The sequence below is a fragment of the Amblyomma maculatum genome, chromosome 2, assembly GCF_055883805.1.
Source record: "Amblyomma maculatum isolate TAMU_Amacu chromosome 2, ASM5588380v1, whole genome shotgun sequence".
Classification (NCBI taxonomy): domain Eukaryota; kingdom Metazoa; phylum Arthropoda; class Arachnida; order Ixodida; family Ixodidae; genus Amblyomma; species Amblyomma maculatum.
The window spans coordinates 93,496,351-93,521,967 of record NC_139345.1 but is presented as its reverse complement, the minus strand read 5'-3'; the positions used below and the strand labels follow the sequence as shown (position 1 = coordinate 93,521,967).

Below are 25,617 nucleotides of genomic sequence, written 5' to 3'. Positions count from 1 at the left end.
GTAGTCTTCATCGGCGTCAATAATGCTTTCACTGAAAAAACCAGCATGTTCAAAACACCGCCTGATCAATGTGGGCTTCATTTGTTTCTAAGCGTACACCATGAGGCTTACGGCTCCGAGGAGGTCGATGGAGTATTTCTTGCCATTGTTATAGCAAAGCAGCACGCGCTTGAGCAGGTGGTGCTGATAAATTTTTCCTTGAAGCAGCTAGGCTTCCCCGTCTTCCCAACAACCAGTAGCGGCAGCTTGTGTTTACCGCACATATTCGTGCCAAACAGCACAGTAATTCTGTCCTTGGCCTGTTTTCTACGCTTGACTGTGGTGTTCTTCACTGTGAATGTTTTTGTTGGCAGCATCTTTAAAAGGAATGCAGCCTTATCAAGGTTGTAAACGTTGTTTGCACCATATTCGCTAAGCAGCGGCACCAAAGCATGCTTCTTCCAATCTCGACAGTACTCTCATTAGTGCTGCCTCTCTCACCACAGACGGTCAGAAATGTCAAATTATTGTGTTCTTTAAAATCGCTAAACCATCCGTTACTAGACTTGCATTTGTCGTGCCCAAGTTGTAGAGCCGTCTCGTTGGCCTTCTCCCGTATCGTTCATTGACGGGAAGGTGGGCTGCGTTTGCTTTCCGCAGTCAGCGAAGCAGAGCAGATTCCACATCTTGATATGAGGGAGCTCGCACTCGTGACCGCTTCAAAGAATGTCTTGTCATAGGCTTCTAATATCTTCAACTTGTTGCTCAGTATTGCAACGCCGAGAGGGTCAAGCCGTGCCTTTTAGCCAACTCTGTCTTAGAACAAGCATTATTGTTCTTCGGCATTTCCTTCACCAGTACAGTCACAAAGCTAACATTTCTGCACAGCCCAAAAGAACAACGATGCAGTAGCCAACCCCTAACCGCCCCACACAACTCAAAGAAATGATGCAGGCGAGACCTGCATAGTGCATACTGGAGGCACAGGGGAAGAGCGGTCACGGCACGCAACATATGCTGCTGCTGACACAGTGCCAAGAGAGGGTAAAACATGCCTTGGGATGGAGTGGGGGCGAGTTCATGTGACAAAATAGGTATGCTCACTGCTTTGCAGTAAAGCACGTCTTCTCCTCTGCAGGTGTGCGTTTTGGCAGTCCGTGGGCTGCACTGTGGACCGGTTTTTGTGCCTAGAGTGCTCCGGCTTGGGCGTGTCGCCTATAAATCATCGCCATCACTATGTGGCTTTGCCTCACGGCTCCTTAGGGCCGTCATTTCGCAGGGTTTGCGGTGAAACATCAATTGGGCATTGCCGCATAGCACCACAAATTTCCTAATTAACCGGGCTGACGCAGGCCGCCGGTTTGAGTTAACCGATCAGATCTACACTGGAAAGCCCGGGACCGCAGAAAACCTTTAGATTATCCTGGATTTCGAATTAACTGAGTTCGAATTATAGATGTTTTACTGTAAATACAACGTCAGTAAGGTGGGAGTGTCATTCTTCTAGCAAGGCAGCAGGTGGCATGAGCAATGGCTACCCGCAAGTGTTGCTTAAAACCTAGCATTGACTGTGCACGTTTTCACCGGCCTGATTTGTACCGTAATGTTAACGTCACGTATTTTGCTTTCGCTGACTGTTCAACTGTGCACTCGTGTATGTGACATGTGGCTCTCTTGTTATGCAGGCAACTCTGGCATGGCATCGGGTGACGGACCACGACCCATGTCAATCTTCGAACTTCTCGACTACATTGTCAATGAAGTCAGTCCTGCTTGATTTCTTGTTTTAATAGGTGTTGTTCAGATGACACTGTGGATCACTTCTGGAGAACATGACTTGAGAAAAGTCTGAAATCAGGATGACTCTTTCTAAAGTTTCTATGGAAATGCTGTCTTTATGTTATTGTAAGTTTGGACATGTTTTTATGAACTAATATATGCTGCGAGCTTTGGTTTTTTTAAGGGGCTGTCACCCTAGCTCAGTAGACAACATATCGGTCTGCCAGCACCCTGTATTTGTGATGTCTGCATCTGTGTCACAGAGTGCCGAGGTGAATGGTCGGCAGCAGGTTGACATCGCCTCAGGACGCTGGACGACCATTGTCCAATGATCAGCTGTGGGCGCGGCAGTTTTTGTTATGTCATAAAAACACTGCCTGCGTGATGCATCACATAGCTTCAAAATTAGCCTGCCAAGCATGCTTCGGATGTGGAAAGGAATCGGCAGCTCTACACTGACTGGCTTGAAGGAGCAACACGGAAGGCAGGCGCTGTTTTCCCCATTTGCTTATCATACTGTAAATAATCACTTCTTCGTGGCACCTACACTTGGTTCGTTTTGCACTGTTCTTTGTGGAAATGCAGTGCGTTAACTTTTTCTGTGTAAAATTTCGGCCTTCCAGGGCATAGCCTACTGAACGTAACTTCTGTCGCATCTCGTTGATGGGCACTCCATGCTTCACATCCCGGATCTTCATCTAGCAGTATCCTGCTCGCCTTGAAGGAAAAATATTGCAACTCGAGTTGTACATGTCTGCAACGGCCTGGGTACTTCTTAGCATGTACTTGCGGATTATGCTGATGTGTGGACATGAGACTGCAATGCCATGCAGCAGTTGTACTAATTTCTTTTGTTATATTAGTGATGAAGCTAATTCTTCATTGACATAGTGTTCAGAATCGCCTTTGGGTTTGATGAATGATTTTAGTTCAATGGCTGATCTTGCAATGTCTTGGCCACAGACTGTCGTCAGACTGGTTTTTTCAGCGTCCGGGGCCTCTGAACGTGTCGCATTGCGAGGACGTCTCATGAGTCGCGTTGGTGTCATTATCGGCCTAGTGTGATAGCTTAGTCGTCATTGATAGTGAGAGCACAGTAAGAAGAGAAGTATATGGGAAATTATTAGCTGCTCGTCTATAATCTGCTATTTTCCACTGTATACATGGGCCGTGAAGAATCAACTTACCTAAAGCCTTTTAGAGAGCGCAGTAGGGTAACTCTCAAGCGCTCTTTTAACGTTCATATGCATAGACAGTCGCAAGAAGCGCTGTTTATTTGGGGCATCTGCCGATTTATGCGTTAACATAAAGTAGCCAAGCAAATGGGCAGGCATGAACTAATTAAAGCCATTACATTAAAGGCTTGGTTTTAAATTTTTCGAAAAATTGTGAGAAAGAACCATTTTATCTGGAAAAATTTGCTTAATGGTTAATGTACCGTGCCATATGATATGAGTTTGGTGTAATTCTTCGCTTGCTTATTGGGGAATATAGTATTATGCGAGAATGTATAAACTAGAGGAGAATGCTCGCCATTACAGAAATGTTTATTGTCCGTGATTTTGAGCATTTAGTCGGGAATTTATTGAACTGAGAGTGTATTAGATTATGCTGTGTATTTATTACTTGCATCATTTTCGGCATGGCATTTTGTCACTAAGCATTACCATTTCTTTGTGTTTGTGTGTTAGATGCTTGCAGGCAACTTTTTACCTATTCTTGTGGGATCAATTCTACCATAGGTATAAAGGCAAATTCTGAGCCTGATATGCTATCTTATGGCGGTGGCTTGTCATTTCTTGGAGGGGGTTGCGTGCCTGCACTACAACTTTGACACCATGCCTTTTGAAGGGATCGCTTCATATCCTGCTTCCTTTTTATTTTTTCTCTGCCTCTTTTAGGCCCCTCCATCAGTGCCGACAGGTGTCTTTTCGCCAGAGTTCAAGGACCTCGTTGATCGATGGTAGGTGCTGCTTTCATTGGCCTTTTCTTGCTTTGTTGCCGTTACAGCTGAAGCCCGTTATAGGAGACATTGATGTAACAGACAGTCACCACTCACCCAAATGGTTGGCCGTTCTATGAAATTCGTTAATTGGACCTCTTTTTTTAACAGACATTAGATGTAGAAGACAATGGCTGTAAAGGACAAATTAGCCTTTAAGTTTGGTACTCAGTCTTGCTTGTAACAGACATTTTAGCATTAGATGCGGCACCATCCACCGCCAGGTTCAGTAGCAGCAATAATGAAAACGAAAAGACACAACTTTGCCATCATTATTAATTAATAACTACAGGAAACAAAGAGCAGATCAGTCAGCTATGAAATGACTAAAAGAAGCCCGTGCAGTGGGAATGCAATGTGCGACAGCATATGCAAGCATCTGAGCGAGCATATTGGGAGTGCACGTTGGTTTCTCTAATTAGTGAAGCTTCCTATCCCAATTAGCCTTAGGTGTTGTGTCCACTGGTCTGAAAAATATAGTGAAAATTGTCTATTATGTTGCATTTTAGTATGAGCGACAAATCTATCTGGTAAATGCAAAGAAAGTGCTCAGCTTGTGCCGCTGACATAAACAAGTGTGCCTAGAAAGCGAGGCATAGCCAAGCCAAGACCAAAACAAATGACATAGAAACAGAAGTGGTTCTGCTCTAGTGAGGACAAATAAACTGCTCTGTTTGCTATTCAATCAGTTTAAACTTCATCCAGAAACGCCTCGTTTGCTTTTCATTTATTTTTTGTCTGGGCAGTGACATTCACAGACTTTTTATACTCACACCCGCTGTTATCCTTTGTCAAAAAAGCATAAATTCTTGTGGGATATTTCTGCTGGTGATGTTTTATAGTTTTGGCCGCTTCTAGCACCTCGGTGGTAAGCTGGTTACATTTACGATTTCGTGACACTTTTTTGACGAACTCTTGTAGTGTTACCAGACAGGTAGCTTAGTTGCGAATCGCTAGTAGCGGTGCTATGTCACTTTGCGATCGCACCTTGCAATCGTTGTAAACTTTGTTTGCTAACATATACAGCTTTGAAATAGCCAAAATGGCGGCCTTGTATTACACAGTTGTGGTTTCAGACCTTCCGTCGCATCAAAAAGTTCGAAAAATTTGATGGCAGGGGGTACGAGTGTCGGAAATTTCAGATGCATATATACATTGATTCTATGGGGCTCGTGGCGGTTTCGCGAAGACGTCCGGAATATCAGGCATGTCCGAAAATTTGGGCATCCGAAAATTCGGTCGTTGACTGTACAGTTGAATCCCGCTATAACGAAATTCACGGTGCACGAAAAAAAATTCGTTCTCGCGGAACTTCGTTATCGCAAAAATTTGACGTGAAACGCAGAAAGAATTGCCCAAGCAGCAGCAAAGGCGTTTAATGCCAAAAATCTGTAAGCTTGGTTTGCTTACGCTTCACGGCGAGCAACGCCGTCACGCGATTTTCGCACTCGGTCAGCAAACCCATTGCAACATCGTCGTCTCGGACAGCAACGAAATTCCTGATGACATCAAAAGCGTCCATCACCTGTACGGCGGTTGCCGCAGCCGGCGCTTCCTGTACGTCGTCGTCTTCTTCATCGGAAGAGTCCTTATCATTCCGGGCAGCTTTTATGATCTGCTCATCACTCACATCTTCGTGAACAACAACACAAGCGTCAGCGCCGATGTATTCGTCGAGCTCGAGATTAGGCGGCACGGTTCCTATTTCTCCCAGCGTTTTCCAGGCGGCCGCGATCCCCGGAGCCGGTGACGCCTCTTCGTCGTCGTCTGTAACGCCTGGTGTTAGGCCAGCAGAGTGTACGGGTCGACCTTCGGCAAATCCGGCGTGCCTGAAACAGTTCACAATTACTGAGCGCCCCAGTGTGCTCCAGGCAGCAGACATAATCTGCAGTGCTACGTACAAGTCCACCTTCGTGTCTCGGCCGGTTTCAGTGTTAAAAAGCAGCCGCTGAATTAACCTCCCGCGGTAAGCGCGCTTCAGGCTAAGAATCACGCCCTGATCGAGAGGCTGTAAGACAGACGTGCAATTGGAAGGGAAAAACCTCAGCTCCGTGTTAGTGAGCTTGACTTCGTCGGAGTGATGCGCTGAACAATTGTCCAAAAGCAAGCAAACTTTACGGCCCTGCCGCTTCATGTCGCGGTCGAATGCCATCATCCACTCGGTGAAAATAGCGCGGGTCATCCATGACTTGTTGTTCGCCTTGTACTGCACAGGTAGGCTTCGAGTTCCCTTAAAACAGCGCGGCTTGGCACTTTTGCCTATGACTAACGGCGGACGCTTGTCCGAGCCATCCATGTTTGTGCAAAGCAGCGCTGTGATGCGTTTTTTGCTGTGTTTGCCGCCGTGACAGCGCTGCCCCTTGAAGTCGAGCGTCCTAGCCGGCAACATCTCGTAGAATAGCCCGGTCTCGTCGGCGTTGTAAATGTCTGCAGGCGCGAAGTTGCTTAAAATTCCGGCCATGTTACTCGCCTTCCAAGCAGCTGCTCCGTCCACGTCTGCTGACATTGACTCGCCGCACAACACTTTTCCAACGATGTTATGGCGGGCCTTGAAACGGTTTAGCCAGCCAATGCTGGCTTTAAAATCATCAATGCCAAGTAGGCATGCATAGTTCAAGGCTTTCTGCTGGACGATGCTTCCGGACAGGGGGACGTTGCTGGCTCGTGCTTCCACAAACCACGCATGCACTGCTTTGTCCAACTCTTCATGGAGGGGCCGCGTCACCTTTTTGTGCTTCGAGGATGTGCCTGAAGCAAGTGCCATTCTCACGCTGTCCTTATTGCCTAGAATCGTTGACAGCGAACTTGCAGGAATTCCGAAGTCTTCAGCAATTGCCGCTTTCTTCCTTCCGCTTTCTGCTTGGGCGATTATTTGAGCTTTTTGCTCAAGGGAAAGAGTTTTGCGTTTTTTCACTTGCGTTGCCATCGTGTCCTGCGGATGAAAACTCGTCGTTGTCGAAGAGAAAGGCAGCGAGTGAACAACGCGACCACGACACAAAGCCAAAATGGCGGAACTGCAATCACGTGATTTCATGCTTAATGTGGCTTTGGATTTGACTTGGACTTCTCGCCAATAAAACTAGTTTCGGTTTCGATTTTGAACGCGAAAATTTCGTTGAAGCGGAAACGCTCTGCAAAAATGGTTCGTTGTGCAGAGAAATTTAGGCCATTAATTCTTATAGGATACTCGCGGGGAATAAAAAATTATTCGTTGTCGCGGAAATTTCGTTGTGGCGGTATTCGTTGTGGCGGGATTCAACTGTAGCTCCAGGTTTCCTGCAGTGTGAGAGTTTGTCATCCCCGTGCAAGCCAATGAAGTCACATGTTGCACTAAGTCCCTGTCCATGATATAACAAGTTACACAAATGTAGCTGTTATTTGCCCGCGATGTCCAACCATCAATTGTGATTGAGAACGACTCCACTCCACTTGCAAAAATGTCCCTGAACTTCTTTTTCACCTTCTCTTTGCTTGATGCGTAGTGGTCTGGAATAATGGCTCTCGAGGATGTTGTCCAAGATGGCATTACATAATCTGGCATAGCGAACTTTATCACGTCGATGAAACCCAGTTCTTCGACATGTTGTAGGGGTGCATACTCCGAGCTAAGTGAGCTATCATTTTTGTCATCTATTGGGCTTTTGGGGCCAACGCCTTCATTTTTGGCTTGAAACTTTCAGCTATGGATGGCTGTTGACCACTCCCCTTGCTTGCTTCTTTGAGCTTGGATGGCATTTCACATGCATCCCACTTCTCTTGGTGGTCTTTGTGCAAGTCTGGATGTCTATTTAAATGCGTTACTAGGGTTGTTGTCGTACCTGTTGGGGTCTTCAGGATTGCCTTAGCATTTAAGAAATGAAGCTTCAGTTCCCGGTGGAATATTTATAAAAAAGTTCCAAATTGGATTGCTGGCTGCATACACGTCCCACATGGTGCTCTGGAGTGTTCTAAGGCAGCTAGCCCTGGTCAAATACCGCTGTTGCAGAGACAGTCACCCATTAAACGCAATCGACCATGTCCACGAGATGCGTTTTTGTGTACCTTTGTTCTGACCGTTCTGGGCTTGGTTTGGGTTGGTTTGGACTGGATTGTACTGGGGAAAGTAATGCTGAATCCAAAAACTAAAACGTCCGAAAACACGTTCATGTGACTGTTCATTTGAGCCGAATACTTCGAAATTCCTGAATAACAAAATTTGAATCGGAAGTAAATATTAAATAGCTCATTATTTGTTCAACTACGTATTCGAAAATATCGAATATTAGCACAAGCCTAGTTAGGACGTTCGACTGCTGTGCAAAAGGATGAGGGATCAAATCCCGGCCATGGTGGCCACTTTTCGATGGAGTCGAAAAGCTAGATGCCCGTGTGTTGTGGGTTGTCAGTGCACGTTAAAGAACCCCAGGTGGTTGAAATCTTCGGAACCCTCCACTGTATCGTCCTTCATATCGAATCGCTTTGGGACGTTTATCCCCATAAACCAAACCAAACCATTTGTAGTCTCTGTAGTTTCTCTATGGAGACAGTATGTACCATTTAATGAAATTACTAATTAGGCATTCAACACAAGTTTTTTGAAAAGTGATTGTTTAAAAATGAGTAGTATTTTTAATGAGGCTTCCGTTAAGCAGGAACAACGAGTACATAAAGTTGTGTCAGTGTTGTGTGTGACGTTGTGCACATCATACACGCCAGTGAAGTTGTGGTGACAGCCATCTCCTGTGCTGTGCTTAAACGTAACTGAAAATGGTAGATGGCATATAGTTCACTGGAAAGCAGACCTTTCCTCTATCCCTCCACTTAACTCTCTCCTGAGCCAGTCTCGGCCACTGTACCCCTCAAACTTCCCAGTATGATCCACCAACCCGACTCTCTGCTGCCCTCTTTTGCATATGCCTTCTCTTGAAATCCAGGGACCATCATTTGTCTTCTGTCGCATTACATACCTTGCCCATGTGCATTTCTTCTTGGTCATTAACTTGCGTTTGTTCCCTGACCTACTAAGCTCTCATCCTTGTGTCCTAATGCGACAGGTATTGCCTTCCTCCGGATAGTTTGCCAAGCTGTACGTTTTTTTCTTCTTTAGTGCGGTCTTGTGAGGGCCGGTCTCTGTTCTAAAAGGTGCCTAGCCACCACTTTCTGCCTACTAATAGGTCGTTGTGGCCTTAGTGCGATTACCGGCACCTTCCACAGGGGTGAAGTGTCTGTCCCCAGGGGCCTTGGAGCAGTGTTGATTCAGTAGTCCCATGCCATGATCTGCTGCCCTTGCGTCGTGTTTTCTAGTCGGGATTGCATTCTTATTTTTGCTTCTCTTATAATGACGAAACACTCAAACAATTTATACATCCACTGTCAGGAACAGTGTACAGCAGACCTTTTATATGGCAATGTGCATCTTGTGTGTTTGTGTGGATGCTGTATGGCATGAATGCGAAGGAACAGACTTGTTGACCACTTTTTGACCTTTGTGAAAGTTTAAATTTCCCGTTTTTCACTTACAGAAGGTTGGTTTCATGGGACTGAAATACTTGATTGTGCTTTGGTCACTTACAGCTTGAAGAGGAATCCAAATGAGCGAGGGGACTTGAAGACATTAATGGTGAGTGAGGGATTTCATTGCTTCCTGTCAGTTTGCTCATTAGATGAGGCTTAGCCATATGGGTGTCTAAGGCCATCATGTGTGGAACACAGGATTTAGATGTGTTACTTTTTTAATTTTTTGCATGTTAGTTAAACCTTGGACACAACCTTATAGGTTATATAGGTGTGCTTAGTATGTTTGCATCTTCATGAATTCGAAAATGAGATAGTTTAATGTCTGTTGTCTGTGTCAGGGGTGCAAGTTAAGTGCACTTATGGGAAGTGTGCTTCGACACCTTGAGTGACACTTTAAGCTACACAGTGCTTAACAGCTAAGTGCAGTGATCTCGTAGAAAAAGAATTGACCTGATTGGCCTTGTAGCATGTTATGCAGGAACTGCCAACCCTTTGTTTGGTTGGCAAGGCACTTGGGAGGTGCTGTTCGGTCTCCGCATTGGCGGGAAATTTGTGTCGTTCGACTGCGGTATCAAGTCTTTGGCTATTCATCCCATTTGTTATAAGCGAGTGGAATGGCCACAGTTGTTTATTTTATCCGACGTGCAGCGCGACAATCCTAACACATACAGTCTAGCCCAGTTATAGCGAAGCCACTTATAGCAAAATAGCGGTTATAACAAAGGAAGTTCAATTTCCCATTCCCATTTTTGCACTTTCAATACAATTTGGGTCTAGTTTTAATGAAGTGAATAAGCACACGTCAACGGATGTAGTGAAGTGATTTTGTACCAAATGAAAAATAATGTATCAATCAGGAGATTTTTACGCCTTCAGGCAAATTTTTGTGCGAAAATAAGAACAAAATTTGGCTGACAGCCGCATTCACAGCGTCATCTGTTCTCCCGTGAAGCGAAAGCACTTCACTTGGTGTCTTCGTGATGCGGCGTCCCATTGTACCGTTGAACCGGTTGCACAGGAGGTAAAAAAATAAGAAAATAAAAGGCAATTCTCGGGGACGTCACGGAGCAGCGGTCGATTAGCCAGTCACGGTTCTTGAATTTCTCTCTCTGGGGCTTCTCTCATTTCTGGGCCCGGGAGAGGGAGAGTCAGGGAGAGAGAAGCGAGAGCGTTTCCTCCGCTTTTGTGGATCTTTTTATGCGCTTCTCTCGCTGACGCCATTACGCCTTCTTGCCTTGTTCCGCTTCTCACCTTTGATATCTCATGATCCCTGACTTCACCTGGGCAATTTTTAGACAACAGACCTACTCAGTTATCCCATTTCTCGGACCCGACCTTTCGATTTCTCGGCAATGTCGAGTCTCGCGAGCTCCAGCACTTCAACGGGAAAGAGAAAAGTGTTGTCATTGAAAATGAAGCGTGCCATTCTGGGCGAAGTGCGCCGAAACGTGAAGAAGAGTGATATCGCACGGAAGTATGAAACTGCACAGTCCACACACACTACGATAATCAAGAACGGCAGCAAGATCGACACCATTCTCGATGATGACGTTGGCAGCGAGGACCGAAAGAAGATCCAGTGCGCTACGCACGGTGACATAGAAGCTGCACTTTACAGGTGGTTCTTGAATGCCCAGTTAAGGAACATCCCGCTCAGTGGACCCATCATGCTAGTGAAAGCTAAGGATTTGAGCTTAGCTCTCGGTCATGATGACTTCCAGCCGGGAAATGGAGCAGCAGCGTGGACACGCTGCCTGCCGAGGCTGAAGCTGTCGCGGTTGACATCGCTGCAACAGCTGATGGTGCCGCCACGACAGCCTGCTTAGAGCAGCTATGGAAGTCTGCTAAAGAGTTGGACCTTGTGCCTCCAGGTCTGTCCCACATGGACTTCATTTCGGCTGACGACGAACTTGTTGCCACACAGGACTTCACAATTGGCGGAGTTGCCGGGAACGTCATGGAAGGGGCAGATAGTGCCTCCGAAAGTGACTGCGACGACGCTGGTTGCGCCCCCCCCCCCTTCCCCCCCGCAGTAGCCATCACAGCAGTCGACACACTACAGATGTACTTCGGGAGTTCAGAGCAGAACTTCGGTTCGCAGTTGGATGGTATGAAGGCCGCGATCCTGAAGATTGCATTTGCAAAACGTGTTCAGGGAACGCTGGATGCCTTCGTCCAGCAACAATAAAACAATTTAATCAAATTTATCTCTTTTTTTTATAGTCCAGATACAACGAAATAGCGGATATAGCGAAGCAATTTCCAATTCTCGCAGACTTCGTTATAATCAGGCTAGACTGTATTATGACGGTATCTCCACCGTTATTCGTAATAAGCAAACATTCGTTTTAACTGTTTCCTTTATAAGTAGGCTTGACCTTAGTATCTTTGCTGGATTAGTTTTGAAATGGAGCAAATATTTTCAAATTGAAGTCTGGTTTCCGATGTAAATGTGTAGTAAGACAGTGGGGAGGGGCAGATCATTAGAGCTCTGTAACATATAACTGAAAGCATATAACCCAAAGACATAATTTGCAACATTCCCTGAGGTGATTAGAATAAGGAATGAAACAAAATAAAAATACTAAAGGCTTGCAGATTTGTATTGGGCAGTGTTGAAACTGCAGTGAGCAAAGTGTACTATGCATTACACTCTTAAGCATTTACAGTGGATTCTTTACATGCTTCTGGACATTGCTGACATATTTTGTGGGCACTGAAGTTTTTTACATGATTCATACTCCGGATCTGCACTGTACTGAATCATGTATTCCACAGTCCTGCGTACAGCTGTGGTTAAAATTTCGGATTTTTTTGGGCTTCATTTGCGTGGCATATGACTTTGTGATCGTACTGCACACATGCGGTTGTGCGTTCATACCTCTGCTGGAGACCGGTCTGGTGTGAGCTATCCATTATGCACGAGTTCAGGGCGTTTAAAATTGAAAACGTCATGCGTACCCACAATTTTGGGGATGTCTCTGTGCATAGCCTGACCTTGCAACATTGCACGTTGCACTGTTCCAGATGGAGGTGGGTTGTCGGCACAGGTCAGCGCGAGCTGCGAGATCTGAGCTTACCCTCTCGCACCGCCAGGTGTGTCGCTGTCCTGAGGCAAGAGGCACACCTATTCTTGTGTGGTGTATTTAAGTGGTTATTCTTCTGAACCAGTACTTCCGTCAAAACTTGCAACAAGGTAACAGAAGAGCGTGCGGAAAGCATAACCCTGCGCCAAAATCGCGACTGCTAGAAAATATAGGTGCTCTCTGATGTGAACACTGGGCATTTGCGTCAAAGCACTTTGTGGTGCTTGCTTTCTCGTCGCAGTGTTTTATTAACTGGCTCCTCGCCTCATCTAGTTTAAACTGCCAAAGCATGTAAACAGTGTGCTATCGCCAGCTTCGAAATTTGTTGCCATTGATACTGCAACTACGAAGCCAATGCTGATGGAGCGCTTGCTTCGGGCATGTTGACGGTTCTGCATTCTTGTTATTTTCATCACATTCTTTTTATTTAAAATGAAGGGTGGTCTTCATCCCATCACTCGTGCTCATCGGCAACATGCCAATCCATGCATAATACCATCGACTGCATTACCCGGCAACTTATTATCCTACATTCTTGAACTTGAAACACTTTGAAAATATTAGACCTTATAAAATTTTGCTACCTGCTTTGAAGTCCAAATTGAGTACTGCACTATCGTATACAGTGAAAGCTCGTTAATTCACAGCTCGTTAATTCGAAATTTCGGATAATTCGAAATAGTCATCGTGGTCCGGTCCGCAGTGCATAGAAGTCTATGCGCGTAACAGCTCGTTAATTCACTCAAAAATTGGCGCCGCCACCCATAATTCGAACTGCGCGCCGCCAAGCGGCGCTGTTAAAAACCTTCGTTGGAAGCTTTCACGGCAGGACGATAGATGGCACAACCATCGGGGCGCCGCTAGGGTGCTGGAACAAGTACTAAACAGTCTTTCCTGCCGCGACTCCTTCGAGGAACGACGTTTTAGTGTTATCGACCACGGTTTCGTGTTGCATTTCGTGAGCCCTCGTTTTGCACGCCGCTTGTTGTGAGCTTGTGTCCGCGAGATGTGTTCGCGTGGGAAATACTGTGCCAAGACGGTGAAGGAGAAAGTGGCTATTTTACGTGAGGTGGATGAACGGAAGGCCAGCAAAGTGGAAATCGCGAAAAAGCACGGGATTCCACCAAGCACGTTGTCGACGTACGTCCGAAATAGGAAGGCCATCGAGGATGCCTATGAAGCCGAAGATTTCGCCAGCAACAGAAAAAGGCTTCGGTTAGCCAAGTATCCGGAAATTGAGACCGCTGTGATCACGTGGGTGAAAGAAATGAGAAGCGCTGACATTCCGCTGAGCGGCCCAATTATCATGGCGAAGGCGGCCGATTTCGCCCTGCGCTTGAATGTGGAAGATTTTGTCGCCTCCGAAGGATGGTTTCACCGCTTTAGAGACAGACATAATCTTGTCTTCCGGGTGTTGTCTGGAGAAGCCAAAGAAGTGGATGCAGAAACTTGTGCCACGTGGCGAAGCGGTGCTCTGCAGCAGTACTTAGAAAGCTACTCGGCACATGATATATTCAATGCTGATGAGACGGCTTTGTTTTATAAGCTCCAGCCCGACAGAACAGTAACATTTAAAGGGGACAGCTGCGCTGGCGGCAAGCGAAGCAAAGAGCGGATTACTGTTCTGGCCGCCGCTAATATGACCGGGACGGAGAAGGTCCCTCTTTTTGTTGTCGGCAAGGCACATAAGCCTAGATGTTTCAAGAACATTAGGACGCTGCCGACGGAATACTCCGCCAACAGCAAGGCGTGGATGACGGGCGAATTGTTTAAAAAATGGCTCTTGAAATTCGATCGGAGGATGGAGCTAGGGAAGCGTCAAGTTCTCCTCATTGTGGATAACTGCTCGGCACACAAAGTCGACGCTGAGCTGAAAGCCACAAGGCTCGTCTTTTTGCCCGCCAACACGACTGCGGCCTTGCAGCCGATGGATTAGGGGATGATCAGAAACATCAAATGTTTCTATAGGCGCCACATGATCGAGCGCATGACTTTGTGCACTGGAAACCAGAAGACCAGCACCATCACATTGCTCACAGCAATGCACATGTTGGTGCGTGCATGGGAGCAGGTCACGCCGTCCACAATTACGAACTGCTTCCACCACTGTGGCTTTGCTGCCGGAAGTATGAAAGAAAGTGGCGACGATGGGAGTCCAGAGCCTCTGCCTGCGGCTGTGCGTGCTGTGCTGCAGGACGTCAGTTTTGATGATTACGTTGGAGTAGACAGCGATGCAGCAGTGTGCGGTGCCCTAAGTGATGAGGACATTGTCGCTGAAATTGTTGGGGAGCAGTCTGTCCCAGAAGAGGCAGAAGACGAGGACGACGACGAGGAGCAAGAGCCTGTGCGTCCATCCGCGGCAGAAGTTATGGGAGCGCTGAATGTCGCGCGCCTTTTCTTCAGCTTTGAAGAGGGGGAAGAAGACTCCCTGCGTCGCATTCGCATGCTAGAAGACCGAGTGAGTACGGTAGCCCTCAGAGAGAAGAAGCAGAAGATGATAACAGACTTTTTTGCTAAATAAATGTTTTTCATGCCCTCCGGGCATCAAACGCCTTCATTTTTGCTCACTTTCATTAGTTCGAATTTTGGTTAATTCGAACTGGCCTGGCGGCCCCGTGGAATTTGAATTAACGAGCTTTTACTATACACTCGACTAAGGGCCGTGCTCGTGTAAGGGCCGCTCCTCCTAACTTGGCAGTCCAAATTTTTAAAAACAAAATTTTTGCCAGCAAATAGCACCGTCGTCGCGTCTCGCGTACAGCATATTTCATGGAAGCTACCAGATGGCAATAGCTGTCCTGCGGATTCATCACGCGGCACTATTTGTGAGCTTCGGGTGCCCGGTACTATCCGGGAGATCTTTTCGCTTTTCTCGCCGGTGCCATTGATCCTTTGTGCCGCCGTTTATTTTGACGACTGCCTGTAGCACAACCGCTTGCGATGGAAAACAAAAAGAACACTTAGCCGCGTTTGATGCTGCATTCAAACTTCAAGTTGTCGCATACGCCGAACAGAATGGAAAACGTGCATTCGGCCGGAATTTCCATGTCGACAAGTGCGTGCGTCGCTGATGCGACCAAAAAGAAAAGCTGGCCACAAGAAACAAGACTAGGAAAGCATTACGCGGCAAGCCTTGCAAATTTTCAACACTCGAGAAGGAGGTCATGAAATGTCACGGACATCTGGAAAGACGGCTAGGCGTTGTCAACCGAGATGCTCCGTGTCAAAGCCCTTGCAGTCGCACGCCACATAAACATTTTACCTACGGATTTCAAGGCAAGCGAGGGTTTGAGAGATTTATGAAGCGACAACTCAGCATCCGCCACCAGACAACACGAGCACGAGTATCACCTACACCAGATAGGAAATGTGGACCAAAGCCTGTTTGGTTTGATACTCCTGAGAACACGGCAGTCAGCCAAACCGGCGCGAAGAGCGTCCTTGTGCGCACGACCGGTGCCGAGCATCAGCATTGGACTGTAATGCTATCTGTCACAGCGGATGGAAGGAAGCTCCCCCGTACGTAATGTTTAAGCGAAAGACGCTACCCAAGGAGAGCTTCCCCAATGGAATCACCATCACAGTGCAAGAAAAGGCTAGCTGCCCGATGAACTAAGTGGTGGACTGGGTGAAAACGGTGTGGCCTAACCAGCCGGGAAGCCTGCTGTGACGGAAGGCCCTGCTCGTATTGGACAGCTTTCGTGGCCACCTCACAGAGCGCGTGAAGGCTCGTCTTGCAGAAGCTCGTACGCATCTGGCGGTTTAACAAGCATGCTGCTACCACTGGATGTGTGCATTGATAGGCCGTTTAAGGCATAATACAGACGCTAGTACTCTGAATGGAGGACAGGAGGGCGTCACTTCAGCTGGTCTGCTCTTGGCATTTAAACGCGGGCTGTGCGGTGCCCATGGACATTATTGTAAAGAGTGTTAAGATCACCGGGATTTCCAGTGCCATGGACGTCACTGAGGACGATTGAATACATGAACGTGCGTATAACCCGAGCCGAGCCCAAGCAGCGATACCGATGAAGACATCTAGCGAGGATGTCCGCAGCTAGACGCCAGATATGCTATCGTTAGGTATATATATGGCACGAATAAACAGGTTTTTCTATACGTGGATCGAAAATTGAGCAAAAATTTCACACTTCCGTGGAAGGGCCGCACATTATTAAAATCGCGGAAAAAAAGTGCGGGCCTTACACGAGTGTATATGGTATTTGCTTTGATATTCGAAATGTTCTGATATTCACACAACCCAAATTTGAGCCAAAGTCTTGGTTTCTTTATATCCACATGACGTCATGTCAGCAATACTGCTAGACAGTTCGATCATAGGCCATGCAGTGAACATGCCGGAACGCACGTGCCACATGAAGTGAGACATTGGTTTCCAAGTTCAGTAGCGGCTGGGAAGACAGAGGTAACCCACAGGAAGGAGCGAACCTCTGACTGCATTCCAATCGTTTTCCAACGTGGGTTGCATTTTCTAAACCACAGTGGATACTGCAGTTGCCCCTTGCGATTGTGTGCTCTTCTTTTTAGACCACCTTGGTGGCAACAATAAGTATTCCATGAACTTGAGTTGCAACAGTGAGAATAGCCAAGATTATCCGAGCCAATCTGTCTGATGGACTCTGCCTAAATTCTAGATGGCTGCTTTCATAGCAATAGAGAACCAGTTGGTTGTTGTGGAGATGCATGCTGAAATCTATTTTAAGTCTAACGAATACACTTTCGATCGAGAAAAACCATCTGCACAGTATTTGTTGACTCCTATTTTAGTCTGAGTTATATTTTTTGTGAATAATGTACACACTACTCTGAGGTACCTGATGGTCGCTCAATAAAGTCAAGAAATGTCCTGCTTGTTCAGAGTTACTGGAGTTCGAAAAATCAGCTGTCTGCTATAACCAGGCAGTCCGAAAAAACAAGTCCCTTTGATAAATTTTATGTCATTATGTCGGCTTACTTGAAGTAGTCTGAATAACACAGTGCTTGAATTATTGTCACTTGAAAGATCGATTGGGAGCTGTAGCGCATGGACTCATGACCCACGCTTAACTTCAAAAACCCATTTGTGTTGGTTTCTGCAGAACCATCCTTACGTGCGGACATCGGAGCAGGAGAAAGTGGATTTTGCCGGCTGGGTCTGCCAAACCATGGGCCTGGACCCCTCAACTCCGACAAAACTCACTCCAGAAGGACAGGCCTGACTTCCATAAGGGTTGGCAGCTGTGTGGAGGGCAGCTGCTGTTCTCGTCCGTGCAGCCAAGCAGCGTGCTGGTGACAAGAGAGGGGCGATTGGGAGGTGGAGCGGACATGTGCGTGGTCTTTCTCTTCCTCTTCTCTCGTGGTCACCGAGTTTTCTGCCCAGGCCAACTCAGCCCTTTTTCTTTTCGTTGCCTCGAAGCTGTATCTCTCCCGTCTGGGCACAACTCGTCACTGGCTGTTAGTCCGCAGAATGGATCTTTACCTGAAAAGCAGTTCTGGTTCATGCTTGCTGATGCTCCAGCCAGTGCTTTTGGAATCATGAGTTCCCGCAGACGGTATTTAGAAATGGTGGGAGTTTGTCGCATGTCCGCCTATTTCCTTAGCTGATGCGAAGTTGTGCCGTTCAGTAATTGGAAATATGATTTTAATGGTGCAAGAGTATAGGTGGATCACCTGCATGCTTCCTGTAAGCAGATTTGAAAAATGAAATCACCCAAAGACAGCCCACAGCTTAACAGGCGTCACATGTCACCTTTTCAAAGGGATTGTTTCTAAAGCGCCTCATCTGTCTGGCTACAGCACCAGTTACCTTGTTTTAGTGCTGGCTGTTAACTATTTTTCTTTATGAGCTGTGCTGGAGGCTCTAGTGTGCATTGATTGAAGGCAGGCTGAGTGATTCACTGGAGCGTTCTGGACTGTTACCAGTGCGTGTGCAGTTTGCAACGTTCTGTGGCACCACAAAACTGTTGACATGACCTGCTGCTGCCACTGTTATCAGTAACTGTTTCAAAATGCCTCTCAGCACTGTTATCTTTTAATTTCTTTTACTCAGTTTAAGATCTTGAGCTGTCTTTGGCAATGACGACCATGGCATCGTGCTGTAACTGCGGGATGGAACATTGAATGGCTGTATGTCAGACAGACACTTTTCCTGGACTTAATATCCAGTAAGCGTAAAGTATTGCTTAGTGCTTTCAGTGGGCTGAGCTCTTTGCTAGGATTTCTTTTCAGTTTCTCTGCATTCTTATCAGTGCATCTCGTGCGATCGGCTGGTTCCTGTAAGTAGTGCTGGAAGTGGAGTGTATGAAGGAAAATGCGCAAGCTACAGAATTAGTGATGTGGGACTTCTCTTCATTTTTTTTTTTTTTTAGCAGCTGGTATCTTGCTAATGCAGCTCATGAAACTGTTGACAGCATACTTTGGCAATCATTAATTTCTTTTTAATTGTACTACAGTGTAGACCACTTGCAACGTAGATTGCGGGGGCTGCTCAAATCTGCGCTATGAGCGGTAGGATAGCTTCTCTTTCAAAAGCGTCTTTATAATCGGGGGAACAAAAAAAGCAGTCCGCCAAGTTTACCGCATGCCTAGATCAGTTTTAGCGATCCGTGCGCATTGCGACTGCAAGAATCACGGCGACCGTCGCTTCGGAACTGCACACACACTTGTTATCAGCGTATGCCCATTTCCACAAAGGCGGTTGTGCTTATCTCTGTAGTCACGCTGCATGCGGTAGGCTAAAGCGAGAGCTTTTGGACTTGCCAGTTCAGAAACTCCGGTTCAAGAAGCGACTGGTTTTAGCATGCACTTTTCCGGTGCCTGTGAATTGTCACACTATCTAGAGACGGTCAATAGAAGCTTTCTGCTATTGCCATCATTGCCTTATGGAAATCATCTCTTTTTCTTTCTTCTTTTTCACCCTAATTACTTGTGCAGCTTTTATTTCATTTATGAATTTTTGCTCCTGCAACTCTTGAACATATTTTATTTCCATGGTGGTTGTGCATTTATCAAAAATCTGAAAGTTGGCAAGTGGTCACATTGGAAGTGGTCTCCACTGTACGGCAATGCTGTGTTGGAGCTTGTAGCCTACTGGCAATGACATGGTTAGATTGTATTAGTTGTGTTTGAATTGGCTGCAACGTTTATTTGAAATGCTTTTGAAGCCATTCATCCTGGTTTTCGCCATCTTCAATTTGGAGCCTTGTTTAAGTGAATTTGGTTGCATTTAATTATGTCAGTGCTGTCATCGGTTGTAAGCGTTTTGCAGCGCTATTGCTTTACAGTCTGCCAGAGGCATTTGTCTGGTGACAAGCCATCTTATTTCCACCACTGGCGCTTGAAATGTTGTTGCTTGAGAGCTTTTTGCAGAACTGTTGCTGGGAACAGGAACTGTAATTCTATGTTGTACTCAGTGGGAGAGCAGAGCACTGTATACGTGTGGTTCTTGTGCATGGGTCGCATTTTATGTTGAGTGTTGTTTGCATTATTATTGCTCTTCTTCGAACTATGCATGTCATTGTACATAAGTGATATGTGAATTAAAGAAAAAGGCGTGTACTTGTACCTATGGGTGCAACTGGAACACGGCCATAGATAGTGTATGTGTGCTTTATTTTTTTTTTGTTTCTTTATCTGTGAGTTTTTTGCATTGCCGCCAGTAACTACCTGCGTGCTAAAAGGTGTTGTCCAAAATGTAAGGGCTTACGGGCTGTTGTACATTCAGAGGATCTGTTGTCGCCTTCCTGCATATGACTTGCAAGTGAGAAGTTCACAGAAGAGTAGTGGCATCCAAGCATTGGCTGTTTTCTCTGGCTAAAATGTCAGGAGGTCAGTTTTGGTTCTGACAACAGCACGCTGCTTTTGAGCTTGAATAAGCCTGCAGAGTTTGTGCCGTTAGGTCTCGTCACATGTTTGCCATGTGTTTGCTAGTGTGAAAACATACTGTACAATGTTAAAGGGTGTATTTTTTTTATTATTTATTGACAGTGCTTGTGGTGACAACAATACAACATTATTGTCGCATTCGAAGCTAGTAGACCTGCCTTCACATGCAGCGGAAGCAAAAGTTGTCAGTCAGGAAACCTAGGCGGGGCAGGCAGTTGATTTGCAGGTACACGAGGTTCCTTTAACTGAGGCCAAGGCACAATGGGGATAAATGAGTTGGAGGAGGGCGCTGTATGTCCTAGTAGCATACTATAGGAAACATTCCCAGTGCATCCTCTTATAGTCCGTTATATTTATTTGCAAATTTCTCATCTTTTTTTCTTTTGTGTGAATGTGTTTTAAGATGGCCCTTGTTGCGTCAGGGCAACACCATGTTTGAATGCTCGACTGAACAAGAGCGGGTACGCGAACAAAAGAAAACAAAAGTTGATATGCACCTTGGGAGCTGTACATCTGCTACGGCTCTTACTACTACTACAAGCATCGAGTGTAACATTGCATGACAGCACCACATCTGACTGTGTACTGTTTTATTGATGCATACCTTCTTCTTTGGAGGGAGATGCTTACTACAACTTTGTGGTGCCGACTGGGAGCACGGTTCTCTTCTCTCTCTCGTGCGTGTGTGGACATCATGCCACTGGGCTAGTGCCGTGATGTATCCATTGTTTCTAGGCTGTGTTTGTGTTGCTCCTCATGTGCTCTTTTTGTGAGGGGCACAATTTTTCTTTTTTTTTTAAGTACTGTAGTGTGCAGTGGTGAGGGGTCTAAAAAGAAGCAGCAAGCCTTTTATTGACCAAAGAAGTTCTTTGCTGCATCTTTGCAGGTGATAAGACTATTTTAAATATTTGAGTTTCAATAAAGCGCCCTGTACATGAAGGCAGATTTGACCCGACTTTTGTTTCTGTGTGGTTACTTTCACACTTCCTTTGTGCACTTTAACCTGTTCCACGCCTTTGCATCATTACTGGCTTTTGGCAGCACTTTTGTCAGGTAAATGTTTAAGTGTTTTTTCTATTCTGTTTTGAGGATTTTAGGGTGGCTATATCTCTGCGGTTTGTAAGCAGCTGTAGATATTTGTATTGCTATTAGGGAGACTGTAACGTATAGAGAGTTTACCTGCTTAGGCATAAAAAGTGATAGAGTGGTCGGTTTTGGCTTACGGTGAGAATATGTCCTTGGAAAGAAGAGCTGAACCAGGTTCCTGGGAAAGAATCGTTGCAACACAGGTATAAGATTACAATGCTGCTTTGGTCCACGTGGTTTAGAGGGCTGCTGTATTGATTATCAGGTCAGGGATGTCGAGGTCTTGCCTCCTAGCAGCTTTGGCACAGGCCCTTGGCAGCAAATCATTAGTTCTATTTCAGAAGAAATTTGAGTGTTTGCATCATGTCTTCATGCGTTCTGGAGATGGTGTTGTGTAGACAACATACGTTAAGAATGTGAACAGAGGAGGCTTAATGAAAATGGCGATGCTCTGAGAAAAGCATAAGAGCACCTCATTCACACCTACGCCGCTGTGGGGACGTTTTGATATAGGTCTACTGGTCATAAAATTTACCCCCCCCCCCCCCCCCCACCTCCTTTTAGTTTTATATACCAGTGGTGTTATGTGGTGTTTAACATTCTGAAATGGTTTTGGCTCTGAGATATGGCTTTAGTGAAGGGCTCTGGTTCAGTTTTGATCACCTGAGGATGTGCACTTGTCATACAAGCGTAGGCGCCTTTTGAATTTTCTCTCCATCAAAACGTGGCAACAGTGGCTGGACAGAACCGCTACAAGGTGCCAACATTGATACGAGGGCAACTTACCAATGTGCCATGAAATAAACCATGTATTTGAAGAGAGCAATCTATGAGCAAGAGAGAATCTTGGGCTAAAATGCAGTTAATACACAGGTTCATTAAATGCTTCTACTACTGAAGGGTGCTGGTAATGCAAGTTCTAGTGGTTTGTGTGTTTACAGCGAGACTAAAGTTCTTGATGTTATTGCCGGTCTCTTCCATAAAAGCTGTGCCTGCTCAATCACCGACACGGCAACCAGTTTCTTCTCATAGCGTAGCACTTTTGTTGTCATTGTTAGTAGGAGTGTATGTAAAATTAAGGCCTTGGCAGCTGTCATCCTCTAGCGTCGCTGATTTTGCACACAGGCAGCAAGCTCGCAAAACTCATGATACCATTAACAGATCCAACAGCTGGAACCTTGTCATTTAGGCTAGAAAAGCCCAGCCTGTGCCGCGAGTTGCAGCATCTCATGTCCGGATTCCAACCTATACTCGCAGGCTTGAGTCGGTGACTCGTACCTGGGTCTTAGTTATCGCTTTATGCCGTAGCATCAGGAGCATGCTCCGCTGCAGTGGTTCAGTGGTTACAGCACTCGACTACTGAACCCAAGGATACGGAGTTGAATCCCGGTCTTGCAGCTGCTTCTTGATGGAGGCGAAAAGAAAGGTGACCACGTACCATGTGATATCGATGCATTTTAAGGAAGCACAGATGGTTGGGGTGTTGCTTCTCCCTTCACCAGCCATTTGCCTTGAGTTCTGGTGAAGATTTTGCCTACACAGTTGAGCTCGCACAGCTGTCACCGTTAAAAGGCCATGTTTCACAACCATCTAATTTGCATATGCCTTTAAAGGACCTAATATCTATGCAGTACTAATAATTGTGCTCTAACCAGTGACTCATACATATTCGGTGCATTGGAGTGTGAAACGCAGTGTACAGTTAATAATAGTGTTTTCTCTTCTGTGAAGGTTTTTCCTAGCTCAGTGGGGCTAAGGAAGCGCAAGGAGTAGGCTTATTTGCGTCGCTACCCTGTCCAGAGAGGCATCCCGCAGAGCCCTTTTAGAGTGATAGCTTTAATGCACCATGCGCCAACCATTAAACCAGAGACTGCATGGTTCTGTCTGGGTGACCTTGAAGCATAGCCAAATCAAATGGGCAAAAAAAAAAAAACTTGTTTCTTCCAACTAAATCGTTGAGTCCTCGGAGCTCGAATTTCGCACTCAAATGGCGTTTGGACGTCATTTTTTATACCGAATTTAGGGTGCTTGCCTGATTTGATCTGAAGTCGTATTATTCGCATCTTCTGCGGCGACGGATAGCGACGGCGACGAAAAACAAGCGCCCGTCCCAGATGGCATCGGCGGCGCCATCCGTTGCCTTCCAAGCTAAAAAAAAAAAAAAAAAAATGTTGCGATGCGCACTAAAGGTACGAATTTAGTGCAGTTTTGGCCAAACTGTCTTGGTGATACTATTTTTAAAGCAGTTGATAAAGGTCTTCAACCTTTTACAAAACGATTCCAATCGCTTACCTTCATTCACATAATTTCTGTGTTTTGTTGCGACTGCAGAAAGAAGGAAAAGAAAGTGCATGGGCCTGCTGCTGGCTCAGTAGCTGAGCCACCTCCGCTGCCTAGTGCGGACAGAAGAGAAAATAAAGTAAATGAAAAAGGAAAGACGCGCGTCGCAACAGCCGTCGTCCACCACCGAAGTGGTGGCTGGTGCAATGACGGCCTACAACCGATTAAAATTCGGTGGCAGGCTAGCCCCCGCCTCAAGCGGCGTTGACATTCCAGTCTAAGACCCGTAGGGCCAGGAACAGCCACCCTTCTAATTTCTGTGGTAGTGTTTCTACAAACAAAACGAGATGCTGCCACCAGCGTCGTCACTGAGGGAGAGGCCTTTTCTTTTTGCTTCGCCGTCGCTGCAGACGATGCGAATATTCGACTTTGATCGAATTAAACAAGTACGCCATGCAAACTGGGCAAATACTGCGCATTCTGTGCACAGTAAATAAAAGTTTCTGTGCAAAATTAGAACTTTAAGGATTCAGCCGCGACAAGTCCTGCCCTGTGGTGCATATCCTCGCGACTAATGACATTGACCATTGATTTTGAAAGGTAATTCTCAATAACGGGATACAGATGACCTAATAGGCGCCCGATGACTTCTCTGAAATGCGGTATTTGCAAAACCAAGCAAAACAGTTATCCTTCGTCAAACTTGTTTGAATCACATTTAACCACTGCTGTTTTAAAGCGCAGCTCTTTGGCTCCCGCGCGTGGGTTTCGCGTCGTCGTCGGCGTCGGTCTCATAGCCAGCTCCGCCCCCTTTCAGCCCCCCAGCTCAGCCCCCTCTTCCTCCGTGGTGGGCGTCGAGCGTGCGTGTCATCTGATTGCTGCGTGCGCTCCCACGTTCGCCGCTGAGGGTGTTCTCCGGTTGCCGAAGCGCCGGCTCGCTATCAGCGGGTCACGATGCGTGCATCCCAAGCTGAAACGCAGAGCCATGTTGTCTTCACTCGCTAGCGGCGTCAGCGGCATCAGTCAGTTGCTGCTATCTCTGTCGCGCAACGCTTCTATGGGCTCACGCGCTGCCTTGCGCAAACTCTCCGACCACAAAGCTTCTATGGGCTCACGCGCTGCCTTGCGCAAACTCTCCGACCACAAAGCTTCTTTCATGACAGTGAAAAACTGTTAGTGGAGTGTTTCTTGAAGGAATACCTGTTAAAAATTAAAAAAGTACTTGCTCGAAATCTTTGCCTCAATCTATCGAAAAAAAGTGAAACAGTTGATGAGCTGCGCTTAAATTTCGCATTAGGTAACGTAATCGTCGGCAAATTTTTTCTCTCCGTACTTCTGATCATCAAATTAGTGTAAGGTACTTCAAGCCGACCTGTGCCTTTAATTCGTAGTGAATTCTGAAAAGTAATGGCTATAAAATTACTTTTGCCGCACGGTATCTCCGAGCCACAAATGTGAAATAACTAGGACGTTAAGTTCCGGGTGGAGCGCATTTTGCAAGTACTCTCAAATAATGAATGGTAGCAGACTAGGTTCCTCAAGAGGAAGATATTCATCTGTATCTTAATATTTGGTACTCGCCTACAGGGCTGGAACGTGCATGAAGGCAAGCGAAAGAGTCCAACTTATTAAAGGCACTGAGTGTTATGGAAATGAATAGGCTGTGCGATGTCAGTGCACGTTAAAGAACCCCAGGTGGTCGAAATTTTCGGAGTCCTCCACAACGGCGTCTCTCATAGCCTGAGTCGCTTTGGGACGTTAAAACCCATAAACCAAACCATACCAAACCAAACCAACTATGAGTGGTGTAACGTTAAAGATCAGGAGGCATAGAAAGTGGATCATGGAATCAACACGAGTGACATGCTGGTCGAGATCAAGAATAGGCGTGCATAGGGCATGTCTCACGACCATGACTCATGAGTGGTGTTACCAGAGCGCGTCGGCAGAGTGTAGGCAGGACCTGTCATCAGCGCGTGTCCGCAGAACTCTCAATAATCCATTGTATTGGTAATGAATATAATA

The 25,617-nt window shown here is 46.2% G+C and overlaps 1 protein-coding gene across 1 annotated transcript in view; it reads left to right on the top strand.

Moving 5' to 3' along the window:
- Nucleotides 1-21,181, top strand: part of Dsor1 (mitogen-activated protein kinase kinase 1) — a 50,011-nt gene extending 28,830 nt beyond the window's left edge. Inside the window, exons 8-11 of the mRNA XM_084594742.1 lie at nt 1,665-1,741; nt 3,660-3,721; nt 9,314-9,359; nt 17,442-21,181. Coding sequence (XP_084450868.1) covers nt 1,665-1,741; nt 3,660-3,721; nt 9,314-9,359; nt 17,442-17,561 — 305 coding nt within the window. The 3' untranslated portion in view covers nt 17,562-21,181. The remainder of the gene's footprint in view (nt 1-1,664; nt 1,742-3,659; nt 3,722-9,313; nt 9,360-17,441) is intronic.
- The last annotated feature ends 4,436 nt before the right edge of the window (nt 21,182-25,617 follow it).